Source organism: Chlorocebus sabaeus, chromosome 12, assembly GCF_047675955.1.
Source record: "Chlorocebus sabaeus isolate Y175 chromosome 12, mChlSab1.0.hap1, whole genome shotgun sequence".
Lineage (NCBI taxonomy): Eukaryota > Metazoa > Chordata > Mammalia > Primates > Cercopithecidae > Chlorocebus > Chlorocebus sabaeus.
Window position 1 is genome coordinate 45,877,307 of NC_132915.1, and position 21,105 is coordinate 45,898,411.

Genomic DNA, 21,105 nt, shown 5'->3' on the forward strand with positions numbered 1-21,105 from the left:
TATTTTAACTCTGAGCACAAAACATCAAGCTTTGTCCTTGGATCTAAGGTGTTTATTTTCATTGCTGTTCAAATAGTTAGAGCTTTGGCAAGGGATTCAAAATCCCTGTATTCCACTTCCAGCTTTGCCTCTGCCTGAGGCCTCCCCATCACTGTTAACTTTAAAACCAAGGATAATAGTCTCTGAAACTATCTTTCTAATAGGGAGGTTAGGAGGCTTGCCAGGACAGTGTTTGTAGAGTGGTCCAAGCACTTTAGAAAACAGACACTATAAATACAATACACTGCTCTGAATCATCTATTTTTTGTATATCCCTGCCAAAGACAGGGGGATCCTGACCAATCACACATGCGATCCTTCTTTCCTGAAAAAGATTCACATACTGGTGACACAATGCAATGATACCTTCCTTATGTCATGGTGTTGATAATCCAATCTTTACCTGGGGTCAAATAATCCCTCCTTTCTGTCAATTTTCTGGGTCATCTGTATATTTTTATAGTTCATATCATACAACTTTCCATCATTTGTTTATGGCTTACCCATTAGAGTGTTAGTTTTCTGAGAGATCTCCTCTTACATACTCAATATACACTAATAAATCAATATTTTTTTGCTATTTGAAGGATTACCTAAATTAATTTATATCCAGATCCATTGATCTTTCTGCTCCAGAAATTTCCTAAAAACCTGTGAGGTCAGATAATACCTATTTCAAAGGCTGTTTTAAATGTTTTATTTTATGCAATAAGGTACAATCCTAGATACTCTAATCATTTTAACAAATGTATCAAGTAATCATTCATTCTGTGCCAGAGCTTGGAAAGTACCAGAAGAGTTGATAAAATAGGAAAATACAAAGGTGATAAAAATGACAATGTCATATATAGAATAAACCATTCCTTGGCCTGGCGCGTAATGCCTGTAAACCCAGCATTTTGGGAGGCCGAGGTGGATCACTTGAGGTCAGGAATTTGAGACCAGCCTGGCCAACGTGGTAAAACCCCGTCTCCACTAAAAATACAAAAATTAGCCGGGTGTGGTGGCAGGCGCCTGTAATCCCAGCTATTTAGGAGGCTGAGGCAGAAGAATCACCCGAATCCGGGAGGCGGAGGTTGCAGTGAGTCGAGATCATGCCTCTGCACTCCAGCCTGGGAGACAGAGCAAGACTCCATCTCAATAAATAAAAAAATAAATAAATAAATACATAAACAAACAAACAAGCCATTACTTTTAAAAAGGCACACACAAAAATACACACCTTCACAATGTAGTAACGGTAAATTTAAGAGTGCTATGGGCTAGTTATTGCACTACATACTTTTAAAATATCCTTTGATTTAACCTTTATAGATGAAGAAACTGATGTTCAAGTATGTTCTCTCTGCTGGCTAACAGAGCTATCAAAAAGTGAAACCAAGATTCACAACCAAGTCTGTCCATCTCTAAAGTCCAAAGTCTTTGTTACTGCATACTCCTACCTCTTATTTATATCCAAGTGTATTCATATGTATATACATATATATGTGTGTCTGTGTATGTATGTATATATTATTTATTGATAATTAAATAGTAGCTACCCTTTTTCTCTACTGGTTGGAAAGACATTCTTCTTTAAGAGGCACAGTGAAATCCAGCATTTAAGGCTACGTTATAGAAACGAAGTTCTAAAATGATCAAGTTGGTGGTAGTCTGTAATAGTCTATATCGTCATCTTTTTCACTATATATTAATAGTTAGCATTGCCTGGTTACTTAGCAAGTGGCACTACTAAACGCTTTATGCGAATCATTCTACTTTATCTTCACATCAAAGCCATGAGCACTATTATTATCCCTGTTTTACAGGTGAGTGAACTGAGCTGAATAAAGACATGGGCCTAATTTTTTCACATGTCTAGTAAGAACTGAAGCCAGGATTCAAGCCCATGAATCTGCCTTCACTACATGACTCTGCTGCATTAAGTTTTTCTGGTCCAACTCTATAAAAAGAAGGCATAATTATAGCTATCCCACCACACATGAGTGGAGCACAGACCTGTGCTCATTTTTCCTGAGAGTGCCTGCCAAGCCCATACATCCTGGCTCCTCCTCTCAGTCACAAGGACCCATTTACATATAAGTTCTGGTCAGTGATGTGAGAAGAAGCACTCCTCTACACTTCTGAGCCTCATCCATGAAAATATCCCACAGAGAACCTTCACCTTCTCTCAGGGTTGCCACCCGGATGAGGAATCTACGATCCCAGAAAATGGCAGAGCCATAAAATAGCAATGGCCCTAACTTACCTCTTGTCAAATCACCTATGGAAGGAAAGCATTCACCACTAGACTAGGCTTGCAGAGAAAAGAGAAACTTCTGCTGTGTTATGCCACTAGTAGTTTTTCAGGATGTATTTACTAAAACTACTGCAATTTATCTTATTGATACCAACTAATGCCTAAAACGTATTCCCTACCTTTTATTAAGCATTTGGCATCTGTAGGGAAACATGTTTAGCAACTGATATTTCTCTGCTATAATTAGTCAGAGTTAACGTTACACATAGATATAAGTGAAAAAAATGCAAATTTATTGAGAAGGAGTTCACAACATACATTTCATCTATATGATTTCATCTTTTTAGCCACTCAAAGTGAGAGATAGGAGGGTTATCTTAATTTTAGAGACGTATGGGGAGTTATCTTAATTTTAAAGATTTAGAAACTATGACTAAGAATGGCAAAGTTTTCCATATTTAACTCAATCTTGTCTCAATATCCAGAGCCCTTTTGCCATCTAACTTGAAATGCTTTTATAAACCCTGGAAAGGCGACTTCATCTCTCTTCCACTCCCTGCAGATAGTATAGCTGAAATCTTACTAACTAGGTAGAAAACCTTTGTTTTTATGCTCAATTACAAAAGGTATGTATCCCTGGAAAGGCAAGTCAAAGACCAGAATTTACAATAAAGCGTTAGGGATAAATATTAGATCTGGTTTTAGTCACAGAAATGAGAGCAAATACGAGTAAAGACAATGAAATGGAGTATCAGGAAATAGGCAGGAAAAGGAACACAAAAGAGGAACCCATTTCGCCCAATTTTGCCTAAGGTCAGACATCTGGTGTGCCACTGAATATAAGAGATCTTAAGTTAGTCTGTCAGTTCCAGACTCTCAGGCCTCCTCTATTCCCCAAAATCATGCCACTCTGTGTCTACAGACTCTCACATATCACCTTCTGGAAAGACAGGCTGTTAGCCTTAAAAACAAAAAACAAACATCCGAATATTACCCATAGGGTCAAAGACCTGAATTCAAGTCAAACTTCAAAATGTCCTCCTTCCAATATTTAATACACCCTATTAAGTATTTAGCCTGGGTGTTGGTGCTGGGAAGCGAGTTACAGTGATGAATAAGAGGCATGTGTTATCTTCAGGAAGCTTACAGTGTATCAGCTGTGACAATTAACACTTCTGTGATCGGGGAAAGTCACTTATTTGAGCCTCAACTATACCAAATGTTAATTCACTGACAACATCTTATAAGAGGATGGTGTAAGAGGAGGAAAAGAGGTAACTTATATGAACTTGCTCCGCAAAGAGCTGTTTAAATACAAGTGTTTGCTTAATATTGATGTTTTCTACCACATGGATACCACAAAACACTTACTCTACACAGACCACTAGCTAGAAGGCATGGGAGCCTTTGCTTTTCTTCTTATTGCCTTCAACAGCCCAGCTGCTGCTATAGCAGTCAGTCCTTAGGAAGCCTGGAGAAACAACTAAGGGCCTTTTGACAAACTGAAGTTACTGGCTATTCCTTCAGTTGCATGGTGAAACATCAAGCTATACCAAGCTGAAAGGTTTCCTTAGCCATTCATTTAACAAATACTTATTGAGTGCTCTGCATCTGTGGAATTCCCTAGTGAGGAGGCCAGAAAAATAAACATTTCAACAGTTGACTTAATTGACTGATTTTAAATTGTGATAGGAGTTTGAAGGAAACAGAGTCCTAAGATAGAGCTACACTAGAAAAGACCTACACTGGCTATGACGGTCCTCTGTAAGAAAGTGAGACTTTGGCTGATGCCTAAAAGAGAAGAAATTATCCATGCAGAGACACGAGTAGGGTATTCCAGGCAGAAGAAACCTTACACGCAAATAGCTCAAGTGGGAGAAGAGCTGAGTGTGTTCAGGAACTAAGTACTTCAAATGAGCTTGAAGGGAAGAGTTTATGAAGTGGGAAGGGTTGGAGACAGCTACTTCCCTACTCTCATAGGCTCGTACTCTAGACCTCCTCAGAGCCTGTGTTATAGTAATGTGTATCATGAAGCTTAAGAGAAGGATCTAGTATGTAGTTACTCCCAAATCCAAAGCTGGACCTCTCAAAGACGGATGGCTCCATTTGTCTTTGAGAAATGCTCTTCTAATGTCCCAATTGTGCTGGTAAGACACAGGAGAGTTTTCTTATAGAGTTTTTTCTACTGCTTTTCTTCTAAGGCTGCTGACACCACAGCTAAATATTCAGTGTCTCAACTGCTTCTCTGAATTCTGGCAGGACCCACCTGCAAATGAGGAGATTTCCACAGACAGGCTGGTGGACGAGCCCAGGCAAGTCAGTTATACGTTCAAACTGAAAGAGACTGTGAAAACTTGATTTTTAAATGACTAAATTCAACAACGATAATCACCTATATTTTTATTTCCTAAGTCAAGGACAGAGGGGAAAATGGGGAAAGGACAAAAGAGGGGGCGACTGCTTCTATTCATGGTCAATAAATGTATCATGAGATACAGACTAAGAATTCTTCTTCTTCTTTTTTTTTTTTTTTTTTTTTTTTTTTTTTTTTGAGGTGGAGTCTCACCACAATGCCCAGGCTAGAGTGCAAAGGTACAATCTTGGCTCACTGCAACCTCTGCTTCCCAGGTTCAAGCAATTCTCCTGCCTCAGCTTCCCAAGTAGCTGGGTTAACAGGCACGTGCCACCATACCCGGCTAATTTTTGTATTTTAGTAGAGACAGGGTTTCACCATATTGGCCAGGCTGGTCTCAAACTCCTGACCTCAAGTGATCCGCCTGCCTCAGCCTCCGAAAGTGCTGGGATTTCAGGCATGACCCCACCACGCCTGGCCAGAATTATTTTTTAGTAGTAGAAAAAACATCATATTCTCCCTTGTATTTAGATTTTAGCATCTAATTGCATATTCCCATTTTTGTTGTTTTCTGGAAAATGCTTAAGAGCTAACTTACCTTTTCTGTACTTTCTGAATAAATACTTCAGTAAGTACACAGGAGAATATTGAGTTCTTTATATATTACCTGACTTCTTAAGTAGTTGTAGTCCAAGTTATGTAATGCATTTTATACCCAACTGACTACCTTGTGAATTACACAGGTACTCACATAGGTGAAAATTAATTTTATTTAAAAAGTACAGGATCCTTGGTCAATGTGCCAGCCTTTTAAATGTATCTGTAGCATCACTATCATCTCCTTTTTTCTAATAATAACCTCTTCATAAACCACACAGTTTTGAAAGTTCTGCTCCTCTCTTCCCCCTACATCCAAAAATTCAAAATCAGATCAGACAACTGTCATTCTTCCACATTCAGAGGTATCTCAGAAGGAAGGAGTAGCTGTGTACACACAAATGATGCAGGCTTGGTCCCACAGAGAGTTAAATTAATACCCTGGCTTGACTAGTTCAACTTACCGTACATCTTCATTTGCCCAGGAACACAATCTATAGCCAACTGCTAACCAAGTCAATATGTGGTAAGACTAACAGCCACCCTAACCTGCCTTGATAATTATTCTCCTTTAACTGACATAATATTCAATATACTGTTGTTGAGAGCAATAATGCTAAAATTGATGCCTTGAGGGCTACAAGACAATTGAGTTTTAGCCAGATAAAATGACTTGTACACTAATAGTGCATTATGGGGTTCCACAGCCTTCGGATACACATTTTACAGCTTGCTTTTACAAAAATGCCATTTACAATTATATTCAAAGTAACTTGTGCACACCTTATCATTACCACATACAATCTTTAAAATACTGGCCAATTATCAAAACTACTTTAGAAGAAAAGGGTTTACTTTTACAGTCTCTCTCTTTTTTTCTTAACAAAACAAGCATTTTCTCACTACATAAGTGATAACAGTTTTGGTGTTCTGGAACCATTTGCTTTTTTTCCAAACCGAGAACTGTTTTAACAAAGAACAAGTAGATTATAAATGCTGAATAACAAAAACCATTATTTAAAGAAAATCTATATTACATCAATTCTACCAATAAAACAAGACAGAAACTAAACCTAGAATTCCTCTAGTGTAAAAATCATCTATAGTTTTCTCAAAATGTCAATTTTAGACTCTGATTGGAGAAACATTATATTAAATTTGAAACTGTCAAAATCTATATTAAAATAATAAAAATTAATTATAATTGAAGTATTACAATAAATGAAAATGTTCTCTATATGCAATATTTCACCCTAAAATAAGGGATTTATAAATTTTAGTTCCTGGTTTTACTGAATTTTCCTCTCAAACTTAATTTCTCTTGCAATTTTGTATCTTTAAATCAAGCTTGTCCAATCCACAGCCCACGGGCTGCATGTGGCCCAGGAAGGCTCTAAATGTGGCCAATACAAATTTGTAAACTTTCTTAAAACATTATGAGACTTTTTTTTTCTTTTTTTTCTTTTTTTTTAGCTCATCAGCTGTTGTTAGTGTTAGTATATTTTATGTGTGGCCAAAAACAATTCTTCTTCCAATGTGGCCCAGGAAGCAAAAAGATTTGACACCCCTGCTAAATACTGGGCCCTCATATAAAAAGAAATACAGAGTACATTTACATTATTTATACTTGCATTAGAGATATGTTCACAAGTTGGGGAAAAACTAACATCCAAATAATTATTTCAAGTAAAATAAAAAACAGGCACTGGCCAAGGCAGAACAATAGGACCATAACACAAAAACATTATCAGGCTTTATATTTACTGCTATCAAAGTGCTACCTGAACTTTGTTAAAATGGCAAATCAGCATAGCCCCACACATACCTATTTGTTTGGACAGAAAGATACAATGTATATGCTTGTGTCTCTGCGTAGGTATACAGATGTAAATATCTTAGGCAACAAATACATATGAAACTGAAATATAATATTAATGACAGAAGTATAAGGAGCATAGGGGAGGTAATAAAGATGGTACCAGATTGGGGCAAAACACTTGTTGGTTTGGAATAAAGAAAGGACTGTTAGCCAAGCAAACAGTTCCATACAAACAACTGTAAGAGGTTTTTCTCTTTGTGCAGGGTAAAATCCATTCAAAACAGATATTAATAATCATGTTGTGGAAATGATTGTAGAAAGATGTAGCACTGTATACATCTTGGGGCCAGTATAAGCAGAGATTGTGAAACCAGTTCCTTATTTATTTTTCCTGGCCCCTTCCTCCTAGACCTTGTTCCCCCTCATGCTCCCTGACTGTCCAAGACTTACCTTCCTACTTTAACCCACTGAAATGTCCCCATCTTGAGTCAAATGAGATGCTTGTAAACAAGCTCTATAAACTGAAAACATAATATACAATTGCTAGTATTATCACCATCATCTCATCTTTTGAGGGCCAAATTTTCTGTGTCTTCCCAGTTGAGATTCACACTAAATTAAGATGCCATCCTATTCTGAGAGCAGACAGGTTATTCCACCTCCCTTACCTTTCCCTACTTCTACTCACTATCCTTCCATTGCTTTCCTGTCACAGCTAACAGCTGGAGGTACCACACAGGAAAATGACAAGAATCTGTGTGTACTGATGCCAGGTTAAAGAAAGAGGTAGACTGAGACTCCCCACCCCTCACATGCCAAGCTGGCAGCCAATGCCCTTCATATAACACACCATAGCCCAGGGAATAAACAGTGGAGATATCTCTAGCACTACACAAAGCTGGCACAGTCAAAACCAATTGTTTTTGAAGGGGTCATGTCTCCTGATATTATCCTCATGGGAAATTTGAAAAATTGCTTCAGATTCTACCTTCTCCAATTGAGATCTCCTTCGGCGGGAGGGGTATTTCTTCATCATCCAGTGTAGCCTCTTTGGATCCTGGGGTCTCCCAAAATGCTGCTCTCAACATTGACCCCTCAAGGGTTGTAGGAAGACAGACAGCCATAAACACATTTCAGAGGCAAAGTATACAATGCAAATGACACATGACACATTGCAAAAATGAGATGAAGAAAGGGAGGGATGGGAGATGGGGGTGCATGAAGGCTGTGGGCCTCCCAGAAAACTCTTAAAGCCCTTAACCAGATCAGAAGCGCCATTGATACAAACGGACACTCAAGGCTGGAAGAACAGGTTCTGCAAAGACCAAATCTAAAACCATGTCTGTGTGTTTCAGAATGCATAAATCTGAAGGCTATGATGTGAGGGTTTACTGGTTATATAAGTTTATATGGATTATAGTTCTACCTTTGATTTGGCTGAAAAAACAATAAATAGTAAAATGTGTGCCTTTAGTTACAACGACTACCAAGAAAAACACCATACCTGCAAACTGAGTATGAGACAAAGCCCTAATAAACCCAAGTGCAGGGTAATCTCAGATTTTCACACACCCATCACCCGCCTCAAAGGGCCCTCCTTTTTAATAGGGCTATAATAAGACTTGTTGGAGAAGCAGAAAACCCATGTTGTAGAGAAAGAGCTAAATTCAAAAAGGTGCAAACAAAGGTAACGCAAGTCAAGAGGCCACATTTTCCTTCTAATACACCCTGAGGTCCGATGGTGGCCTGCTTTGTCTCTCTCCTTCTTTCCCCTTCCCAGACAAGCCTGCTGAAATGACCACTTTAACCAGAGGAGGGTGTGCAGCCCTTCCTGTGAGGTTTGCCAAGGGCTCTCACCCTTCCCCACCTAGAGCCGGCCTCAGACACCGGCGGCGTTCAAGTCCTCCCCCTACCTGAAGGATGTATCCTCGGACATAGTCCCGCAGAGTCCAGCCAAGGCCGTGCAGTATGTGCAGCACCTCCTCTTGCTTCAGGACGCTGAAGAGACGGTCCAGCAGGATCTTTAGCCGCACAGGCACCGCTTGTGTTCCATAGAGCATCAGGCTGCTGATGTCAAACACGACGTTGGACTGCACAATCTCCACTTGGGTGGGGTGGTACAGGTGCTGCGTGCTGAGCTTATCCAAGGCTGTGGTGGTCCCGCCAAAGTTTCAGAGATGGGGGTGTTGGGAATAAACAGATAAAGAGAGAGAACAGGAGTTAGAAATATCGCTGGAAGTTACCAGGGCTCCATTTCAACACATGAATGTTCGCCATACGTGTTTAAGCAAGATCCTGCAAAGAAAATAGTTCTCTGACATCTTCTTTCTGTTTTACCCCTTTTCTTTCCTATTTTTTAAATTGGATGTGTTTATAAATTGCAGGCAACAACAAATACAAAACATCTTCAACTTTAAGATAAAGAGCCACTGAGGATGTTTTTAAATGACCATGGCTGGTGCTAAAAACCTCATTGATTTGTTAAGTGAACTGTGGTTCAACTCAAGTTATGATAGTGTCCCCCACCCCCTACCAAAAACAAAACAAAACAATTCCTAACTCATGCCATACGGGGGAGGCTCAATTATCACTTTTCTGAATAAGATTCACCTGTTATAATACCTAAATGGTTTCAGGAGGAAGAGAGTGTTCTTTAGACGATAGGGGTAAAAGACCTAATTTGGAGGAAATAAGGAAAGCTGACATCCGTGTGGAGGCTTAGTAATTTAAGTCAAGTCATATTAGCTATAGTGGGTTATCCAAAAACCTAGTTCTTCCAATTTCTCTCGTTAGTCACCTGTTAGATAGCTTTTGTGTTCACTGGCATGTTTCCTGAAACTTATTCAGGATAAAAAGGAAAGAAAATTAAAGTCATAATTTTAAAAAGAAAGAAATAACAAGTCACTTTGTTAATAGCTCTAAGGGTACAGATGAAAATGGAAACAAATGACAAGACAACATGTGGGAATTTCTAGTGTATCTTAGCTGTGTTATCTCAGTAAAAAAAGCTGAGGATGACCATTCTCAGAGTCAACACTTTCAATACAATGGAAATTTCAACAATTGGGTGATTTTTCTCCTCAAATTTAAGAAAACGCTATCTCTTCTGTAGAACTAAATGCCAAAATAAGGTCATAAATTCTAGTTCCCATCCATATCTGAGTTACTGCACACCCTATTGCTGATAATATAATTACATTTTGCCTCAGTTTCTCAAACAATAACACTGTCTTATCTGTAGGGCTTAAAGAGCTGCTGCAAAGATTAGTGAGATAATGAGTGAGAGGCACTCTAAACTCCTTAAGAGAACACAAAAGGCATTCAGAACTGTCAGAATTATATGCATATGCCCATTGAGGAATTAAACAAGACGAACACATAAGCCTGAAGGATGGTCATCTAACCTCATGAGTCAGGCAAATGGGTATCAGCCAACATCTAGGCTCAAGTGATAACTACACCTAAGTTATGTACCTAAGGTTTCTGCAAATTCTAAACTACTGTGTGGCCTTTCTCCGCTGCTTTTCCTAACACCTTATCCCTAACGGTATGGGCTACACTGCATGTGCATTCTCAGCAACTCCTATTTTACTACACCAATATTACTGCATAATAATGGAGGAATTTAAAAGTGCGTGCACACAGATTTTTTAGTATTTCACATGTATTTTTTCAGGGCTCCTCCTCCACTCTCATTTCCTCCTGACTTGTGGTCACTAGAGAGTTCATGTACTCTTGATAAATTGCTTTCTTACATCCACAGTGTAAAGGCCCTTATCATTTACCCGCTGGCTTCATTCAACACATTTACTCCCAGGAATACTTTGTCAGAGAGTTCGGGTTTTCTCATACTTCATTTCTTGCAGCTGATTTGTCTGATCTTCCCTATTCTAGTGGTTAAGTCAACTTTGAATAAATAGTCTTAAAAATTAATTTAACGTTTGGGAAAGATAAGGGATTCACAAGCCTAGGGACTGAAGTTTTCTCTCACTCCACAGGGCATTTAGACTGCAAAAAGGCAGGAATGGGGTATTACCATTCCTGTTCTTCTTCAAGTACAGCTTAACTACTCAGCCTCCTGATGAGTGGTTGCTCTGCTTACAGAATCCAGCGACCAAATCAGGGGGGATCTGCACCTCCTCCATTTCCCTTCATCAGCTCTCCTCAACCATATCAGACAGTTTTTTACAAAACAGACTTCTATGACAACAGCAAATATGAAACTGACAGGAGTCAGTAGAAAGGAAATAAAACGACACAAAATCCTGATTTTTGTGTGTGTACTTGGCACCTTGCATCTCTGCATTAAGTACATGCAGGTGTGTGTGCAAATGCGTTCAAACTGTAGGTGAAAAAAACCATAATCCCTCTCCCTCCCACTCATTAAAAAAGGTTGGTTATTTTATTTTTTATTTATTTTTTAAGACGGAGTCTCACTCTGTCGCCCAGGCTGGAGTACAGTGGCACAATCTCAGCTCACTGCAAGCTCCGCCTCCTGGTTTCATGCCATTCTCCTGCCTCAGCCTCCCGACTAGCTGGGACTACAGGGGCCCGCCATCAAGCCCGGCTAATTTTTTTTTTTTTTTTTTTTGTATTTTTAATAGAGATAGGGTTTCCCCGTGTTAGCCAGGATGGTCTTGACTCCTGACCTTGTGATCTGCCTGCCTCGGCCTCCCAGAGTGCTGGGATTACAAGCATGAGCCACCTCACCTGGCCAAAGTCGGTTGTTTTAAAGATGAAGAGGACTAAACTGTTTAGGGTACAGAAGAAAAGAAAGAATCGTCAGAGAATTAAAAGAGCACAGATAGAACAAAAATATTTCCCTAGATATGCTTTCGAGAACACCTGAGATTGAGGATATTATAAGGACACTAGTTGATTCTTCTTCATAAGTATACCATATGTCAGTAAGGAAGAATACAGCTGGGCAAGGTGGCTCACACCTGTAATCCCAGCACTTTGGGAGGCGAGACAGCAGATTGCCTAAGCTAAGAGTTCAAGACCGGCCTGGGTGAAACCTCCACCTCTACAAAAAACGGAAAAATTAGCTGGGCATGGTGGCATACACCTGTGGTACCAGATACTAGGGAGATTGGGGTAGGAAGATCCCCTGAGCCCAGGGGCGATCCAGGTTGCAGTGAGCCATGATTGTATCACTGCACTCCAGCCTGGGCAACAGAAGTGAGACGTGTCTCAAAAAAAAGAGGAAAAAAGTAAAAAAACTGTTATAAACCACATAAATATACAGCAAAGGTCAACAACTTATTCTGTAATGGCCAGATGGTAAATATTTTAGGTTTGTGGGTTATGCGTTGTCTTTCACACTTATTCACCTCTGCTGTTATAGCAAGAAAACAGCCATACATAGATAACACTTAAACTATTAGGTGTGTTAGTGTTCCAATAAAACTTTATTTAGGCCAGGTGCAGTGGCTCACACCTGTAATCTCAGCACTTTGGGAGGCCAAGGCAGGAGAATTACTTGAGCCCAAGAGTTCGAGATCAGCTTAGGCAACACAGTGAAACCCTGTCTCTACAAAAAAATAAAAAATTAGCCAGGCATACCGGTAGTCTCAGCTACTTGGGAGGCTGAGGTGGGAGGATTGCTTGGGCCCTGGGGGTCAAGGCTGCAGTGGAGCAATGATTGTGCCACTGTACTTCAGCCTGGGTGGAAGAGTAAGACCCTGTATCCAAAAACAAACCAACAAATAAACTTTATTTACACAAAGAGACACCTCACCAGCTTTGTTTGGGCCCTGATGATGATGAAAAGGTGGATCAGATATTTAATGGAAGTCAACAGTACATCACAAAAAAGCTCTAAGAGTGTGGTTTAGGAAGCAGTTACCTAGGAGATGAGCCGTAGATGAAGACTTAAAAAATATTAAACTGGGCCGGGCATGGTGGCTCACACCCATAATTCCAGCACTTTGGGAGGCCCAGGTGGGCGGATCACGAGGTCAAGAAATCGAGACCATCCTGGCCAATATGGTGAAACCCCGTTTCTACTAAAAATACAAAAATTAGCTGGGCATGGTGGCACACACCAGTAATCCCAGCTACTTGGGAGGCTGAGGCAGGAGAATCGCTTGAACCCGGGAGGCAGAGGTTGCAATGAGCCAAGATCACGCCACTGCACTCCAGTCTGGCAACAGAGCGAGACTCCGTCTCAGAAAAAATTAAACTGCCTAGCTTGCAAATTTCAGCATAAACATATCATCAAAGATTATGATCTGCCAAATTTCTTGAATATATCAAAATTTTCTGCTTTACAATTACTAGATCATATTGAGTCACCAAGTTGTGACAACTTTTGGGGAAGTACCTCTGGAACTATGATACGTGATGATTTTTTAATTGTCATAAAATCTGTAAGGTGAGAACTGGACTGCTGCCTAATTTCATGATCTTCATATGTCTGACTGTGGAGGAGGCAGGTCTGGATCTTGCAGGGTTAGGAATATGAGTTAGGCCAATGGCGCTGTAGAAAATGTAGGTCAAGAACTTGTTCATCAGGATGGAGTGGGAAAAGATGGCACCTACTTTAATTAATTTTATGGGCCTAACCAATTGCTAATTTGTCCTATACCAATGGTATTGTCAAGATTCATTTCCAGGCCAGGCACCATGGCTCACACCTGTAATCCAGCACTTTGGGAAGTTGAGGTAGGTGGATTACCCAAGGTCAGGAGTTTGAGACCAGCCTGGCCAACATGGGGAAACCCCATCTCTACTAAAAATACAAAAATTAGCCCAGCGTGGTGGCACATGCCTGTAGTCCCAGCTACTTGGAAGGCTGAGGCAAGACAATCACATGAACCAGCCCAGCGTGGTGGCACATGCCTGTAGTCCCAGCTACTTAGAAGGCTGTGAGGCAAGGCAATCACATGAACCCAGGAGGCAGAGGTTGCAGTGAGCCGAGATCGTGTCACTGCACTCCAGCCTGGGCAACAGAGTGAGACTGCATCACAGGGGGAAAAAAAAAAAAAAGATTCCTTTTCAAATGAAATCTAACCAGAAGTTGCACATACAAAATATATAAAAGTGAAGCTGTTCTAGGTGAAGCTGGAATAATCACAGATTACAGAATGTCCAATCATGTATTACTCCTTTTTTCTCAACTTGTTTAAGTATCTCAGTGGGCCGAACCTTGGAAGTACCATTTGAAAAGCCCTTTTCTTTATAGTGAGTTGATATCAATTTTTTTGCCTGATTTGTGTACACTCCCCTTCATTCTGGTAATAGAAGCTACATTTTCTTTTGGGAACTTGTCCCTTACACTCAACACCAGTCTTTCTTTCTTTCCTTTTTTTTTTTTTGAGACAGGTTCTAACTCTATGACCCAGGCTGGAGTGCAGTGGCATGATCACGGCTCCCCACAGCCTCCACCTCCAGGGACTCAGTCTCCCAAGTAGCTAGGACTAGAGGTGCATGCCACCATACCCAGATAATTTTTCTGTATTTTTTTTTTGTAGAGATGGGGTATCCCCATGTTGTTCAGCCTGGTCTCGAACTTCTGGGCTCAAGTGATCCACCTGCCTCGGCCTCCCAGAGTGTTGGGATTACAGGCATGAGCCATCATACCTGGCCAATACCAGTATTTCATAGAACTGAATATTCCTTAACCAGGCCTAGAAAACCAGTCTGCTCCAGCACCCTGACCCTAACAACTGGTTCAAGAATAGGTAAGTGACCTAAGTCTTGACAGTGAGATTGAATCCAGGAATTTACTTAGAACTACTGGGAATTTCTTCTCTTTCCTCTAAATTTGTAGCTAATGAATATGCTTGAGAATGCAAATCATATGGAGAAGAGCTAGGCTGCAAGAGGATCTGACAAATAACTAGTACTGATAATATTGTTTGATTCAGAAGATTTGGCAGTGCTTTGAGGTTGGTACTATCCCTGGAATTTTCTGTTATATGAGCCAACAAAATCTGTCTCTCCTTGTCCCTCCACTACCTCTCCCTCTCCCCTCTACTTTTTTCTCCCTGTCTACTTGAAGTCACATTCTGTAAGTTGGAACTAAAAGAGTTCTATTACAACTACCCTTTGAGGTACTTTTCTAGCTGATTAAAAAGTAATTTCAAGGTCAGGTGTGGTGGCTTACGCCTGTAATCCCAGCACTTTGGGAGGCCGAGTTGGGCGGATCACAAGTTCAGGAGTTTGAGACCAACCTGGCCAATATGGCGAAACCCCATCTCTACTAAAAATACCAAAATTGGCCAGGCATGGTAGCGTGCACCTGTAGTCCCAGCTACTTGGGAGGCTGAGGCAAGAGAATCGCTTGAACCTAGGAGGCAGAGGTTGCAGTGAGCTGAGATTGTGCCACTATACCCCAGCCTGGGTGACAGAGTGAGATTCCATCTCAAAAAAAAAAAAAAAAAAAAAAAAGTAATTTCAAAGTAGTGGTCAGTGTTCAACTAAAACTATGTTAGTTCCAGGCTGAATGCAATTCACACTTTCTGCAACGAATGGAATGAAGAGTATTCTAAATAATTTAACGGCCGGGCACGGTGGCTCACACCTGTAATCCCAGCACTTTGGGAGGCCAGGGCAGGCAGATCATGAGGTCAGGAGATCGAGACCATTCTGGCTAACACGGTGAAACCCTGTCTCTACTAAAAATACAAAAAATTAGCCAAGCATCGTGGCAGCTGCCTGTAGTCCCAGCTACTTGAGAGGCTGAGGCAGGAGAATGGCATGAACCCGGGAGGTGGAGCTTGCTGTGAGCCGAGATTGTGCCTCTGCACTCCAGCCTGGGCGACAGAGCAAGACTCCGCCTCAAAAAAAACACACACACACACAATTTCACATCTTATACGAATTTACAAAGAGTGAAGAATGCCTTCAACAGCATTAATAAGGAAAAATAATGGTGAGGAAGAGTGTAAAGAAAATAACCCTTTAAGTGACAACTATGTATCAGGCATCATTCTAGAGCAACTTTGTCCAAACCGTGGCACGGGCCACATGTGGCCGAGGACGGCTTTGAATGTGGTCCAACACAAATTCATAAACTTTCTTAAATGAGATTTTTTTGCCATTTATTTTTAGCTTATCAGCTATCGTCAGTGTGTTAGTGTATTTTATGTGTGGCCCAAGTCAATTCTTCTTCTTCCACTGTGGCCCAGGGAAGCCAAAAGACTGGACATCCCTGTTCTAGGGGCTCACTATTAGCTCTTTTAATCCTTCAATTAAAAAGCATACAAACACAGTAATTATATTTTTATTATTATTATTACCGCTTATTCTGAGATCATGGCCTCAATCAGGTTAGGTAACTGGCCTAAGGTCACTTAGCAAATTCACTCAAGAAAATTCTGTTTTCACTACAGGTTCGAATAAATAGTCAATATGAAACCTGGAACTCCTCATCATGTTGGAAGTCCCTAACTACCAGCAATCTGGGCTACATGCCCATCACTCTGCTGAAGCAAGCATTTCAAAGGTCACCAACACCTGCCTTTCTGTGAAATCCAACAGCTTTTTTCCTTCATTATTCTCCACAATCTCTCCATAGCAGCTGACCTTATTGATCACTGCTCCTCCTAAAATGCTCTCCTCTTTCATTCATGCATACATTCATTTATTCACCAGCACTTATTAACTTATCTCTGAAGTATGTGCTGTATGCAGATACAAAAGTAATTTATGTTGTGGCCTCCACCTTCAAAAGCAGACAGATGTAGGCAATATAAATGCTATAAAAAAGATCTGACCAAGTACTGTGGGACACAGAAGAGAGGGCAATGCTGCCGGGAATGCAGTCTCCTAACTCGGAAGTCAGCAGGCAAGAAAGGAGGAGGAGAGTACTGTAGGTAGACGGAACTAAGGCAGTGATTCTCACTCATTGTGTGTATCAGAATCAAGTGGAGGGCCTGTTAAAACAGACTGCTGGGCCACCTCTCCCAGAGTTTCTGATTCACTGGGTCCGGGCATCAAGAATCTGCATTTCTAACAAGTCTCCAGAAGACTCTGATGCTACTGGCCAGGATGATACTCTGAGAATCACTGAATTAATGGGTGTGTGTTAGGGAACTGACTATCTAAACAATGTAACACTTGCAGCAAAATAGTTGGAAATTAGTCCAAAAAGATCATATTAGCAGACTGTAAATAAGGAGCTTTATTTGTAAAGGCAAAGACCTGTGGAAAGCTTGTAATTTTATTTCTTGTTAATAGGATTAGGAAAGTACTAAACATTTTATGAGGAAAATGGGTAGGTGTGGTGGCTCATGCCTGAAATCTCAGTGCTTTGGGAGGCTGAGATGGGAGGATCACTTGAAGATAGGAATTGGAGATCCATCTGGACAACACAGTGAAACCATGTCCACAAAAAAAAAAAAAAAAAAATTAATGAGTCAGGCAAGGACAAGTGTGGTAGTGCAAGCCTATAGTCCCAGCTACTTGAGGCAACAGAGACAGGAGGATCACTTGAGCCCAGGAGTTCCAGGCTGCAGTGAGCTATGATCCTGTACTATACTCCAGCCTGGGAGACAGACTGAGACTCCATCTCTAAACAGCAAAAGATTAAAAGATAAAAATTATTTTTAGTTTTAGATGTAAAATTCTGACAAGAGTGCAGAAGTTTAATTTAAGCAATAGTTGTCACATGGGAGACATGACACCTGTCCAGCAGGAACAGTGGCTGGTGAAGGTACTGGATGAACCTTGGCCACAAAGCCATAACCCATTAACGTAGAAAAGTTCAGAAGTAAGAAGGTTGTTTTAACTTTGAAAATTGTGGCCGGGCACGGTGGCTCATCCCTGTAATCCCAGCACTTTGGGAGGCCTGGCACTTTGGGATCACCAAGAGGTAAGGAGTTCGTGACTAGTCTGGCCAATATAGTGAAACCACATCTCTACTAAAAATATAAAAATTAGCCAGGCGTGGTGGTGGGCACCTGTAATCCCAGCTACTCAGGAGGCTGAGATAGGAGAATCTCTTGAACCTGGGAGGTGGAGGTGGCAGTGAGCTGAGACTGCGCCACTGCACTCCAGCCTGGGCAACAAGAGTGAAACTCCACCTCAAAAAACAAACAAACAAACAAACAAACAAAAAACCCACAGCCTTTGACAATTGCCCCAGATGATTATGACACAGATGCCCCCACTCACATACCACAATGAAAAATTAGAGATAGAAACAGGGGCAGGGACAGCTTAGAGCCAAGTGAAGAGAGCAGGGCATTTCTGCATTACTCCACTGGGACATGACTTAATTCAGTGGACTTCTCAGTACAGTATGCCTAAACTCAGGATATGAGGTACGCAAACATAGGGACCCAATTTCCAGATCTTGCAGTTCCATATTTACTCTAAAACTAATCTACTTGAGAATGGGCCTCCAAGTACATGAGGATTATCCATTCTTGTTTCTCTTCTCAAAATTGTTCCCTTCCTTCTTTACAAAATAAAGGTATATACCCTGGCTTATATTCTACATGGTACACTTGCCCAGGGTGTAAAACTCTTCTGAGTGCTAAAATAATTCACAATTTGATTATCAAAAGAATTAATAGGCCAGCTGTGGTGGCCCACACCTGTAATTCCAGCACTTTGGGAAGCTGAGGCAGGTGGATTGTTTGAGCCTAGGAGTTCGAGACCAGCCTGGGCAAGATGGTGAAACTCCAACTCTACAAAAAATACAAAAATTAGCTTAGCACGGTGGCACATGCCTATGGTCCCAGCTACTCGGGAGGCTGAGATGGGAGGATCACTTGAGCCCATGGAGATCAAAGCTGCAGTGAGCCGTGATTGAGCCACTATACCCCAGCCTGAGCAACACAGTAGGACCCCGTCTCAAAAAATAAACAAACAAAAAAACAACTAATAAAGGCTCATATTTCCCTGACTATATACAGATGAGTAAAGTGTAGCTAGATCTGATACAGGATTTAGGACTATGCTGGAATGTTCAGAATTTAGACATCATATAAAATGGGCAATGATAATGAACTCTCTTCTTACATTCTTGTCTATTTTAATAATGTGTTGCTCTTTAGAAAGCATCCTATGGGAGCAAAGCATGAGTGTCCAATAGTGAAAATTGTCTCCCTCCTCAAACCCCACATATCCAAAGCTAAGATATTCTTTTCAACTATCCTCAACTCTCATTCATCCCTAGGAGGTGTCATCACATGGGAAGAAAAGCCCCTAAGCAAATTAAGGGATGCCTACTCTTTTGAATTTAGTTTGAGTATCTTCCTGTCCCTACAAAATTTGTAGAATACACTGAATAAAAGGTGTAGATAGAAATTTTACCTAATTTCTTTCAGAAACAATGTTTATCATTTAGTAAGGTAGTTATAGCCTACATAATCAAATAATATCAACATATTTATCATTAAGCATCATTTTCATCTTAAAAGATTTTGAATACCTTCTACATACTGCTAATAAAAATAACAGAATTATAATCCAAATGTCAAAGCACTTGATTTTTAGCAAGTATGTAAGTTCCTCTTTCATTAAGCATATAAAAACAGTTTGATCATGATACCTAGCAAAATTGATAAATATTTTTATATACTACTCTTACCTAATTTTTTTACTAAAGTCCAACACTAAATTGTGTGATACACATGGAACCGTATTTATCAAAGTCATATGACTTCTAACATACTTCTCATTTCATAAGTTATATATTATAGTACATAATTACTAATTAAGTAATGAGAAATATCACGTCTATTATAAGCTGAACAAATAAATTTTACTAGCACCACATTTTATTCTGGACTGTTTCAGTAACATATCATAAAAGATGCATTCCATAACTTATTGATGTGTTTTTTTAATAAGTTTTCTCAAAGTACATTTATTTGAACTGAAATGTGAACTCAGCTTTTTCTAATGAAAATTAAGTCAGGGCCGGGCGCGGTGGCTCAAGCCTGTAATCCCAGCACTTTGGGAGGCCGAGACGGGCGGATCACGAGGTCAGGAGATCGAGACCATCCTGGCTAACATGGTGAAACCCCGTCTCTACTAAAAATACGAAAAACTAGCCGGGCTAGGTGGCAGGGGCCTGTAGTCCCAGCTACTTGGGAAGCTGAGGCAAGAGAACGGCGTGAACCTGGGAGGCGGAGCTTGCAGTGAGCTGAGATCCGGCCACTGCACTCCAGCCTGGGCGACAGAGTGAGACTCCGTCTCAAAAAAAAAAAAAGAAAAAAAAAATTAAGTCAGATTTATCAGCCTCATTGATCAAATATGACTATTTGACCATGATCACTGGATGTGCCAATTAGGCTATCTGGTGGAAATTTTCTTCAATTAAGATAGCTAAGTCTGCAACAGTAAGATAAAAGCATTTTGTTAAAAAAAAATTGCAGAAGTTATTTGAACTAAAAACTAATACAGTATTTTTATTTTCTGAATCTTTTCTGTGTATACATGGATAAACAACATGCCTCTAAACTGAAGACTAACAATTAATTGTATAGGGCCTGGTGGCTCATGCTTGTAATCCCAGTACTTTGGGAGGCCTAGGAGGACAGATCACTTGAGGCCAGGAGTTTGAGACCAGCCTGGCCAACAGAGCGAAACCCTGTATCTAGCCAAAAAAAAAATTATAAAACATTATTTGATATAATTTCTTAATGCCCTTTTCCATAAATTGAAAAAGAAATGACTGCAGCAATATCCGAGTAATATATAGGATGGTTTCAATTTCTTTGCTTTTAGCAAACCAATCAAGTGCTGTGTAATTTTTGGCATATAACTTGAAATGACTTCTAAGAAATGAATGACAATGTGGTAACAAACCTCCTAGTCCCATGTATTCACGTGAACTAATGTTTCACCAGTTACATCTGTAGAAATGAAAACTGGGAATAGAACTGGTAGTGTGCCTTTTCTCCTTTTTGTAATAAGTACTATTCATCCATGGATACATGAACTAATCTGAGAAGAAAAAAATTTATAGTCCCATCTATTTCACTGACAGATACATTTCTAACAAAAATCCACTTTATGTTTAACAAATTTTTAAAATTTGTAATATTTATATTGCTTAGATTTTATCACTGTGATGACAATTTTTAAAATAAAATTTCT

At 40.1% G+C, this 21,105-nt stretch overlaps 1 protein-coding gene across 10 annotated transcripts in view; it reads right to left on the reverse strand.

Moving 5' to 3' along the window:
* BNC2 (basonuclin zinc finger protein 2) overlaps positions 1–21,105 on the reverse strand; it is a 454,964-nt gene that overhangs the window by 125,155 nt on the left and 308,704 nt on the right. For all 10 annotated transcript variants that reach the window (XM_073021623.1, XM_073021622.1, XM_073021620.1 and 7 more), the window contains one exon: positions 8,961–9,196. In XM_073021623.1, coding sequence (XP_072877724.1) covers positions 8,961–9,196 — 236 coding nt within the window. The remainder of the gene's footprint in view (positions 1–8,960; positions 9,197–21,105) is intronic.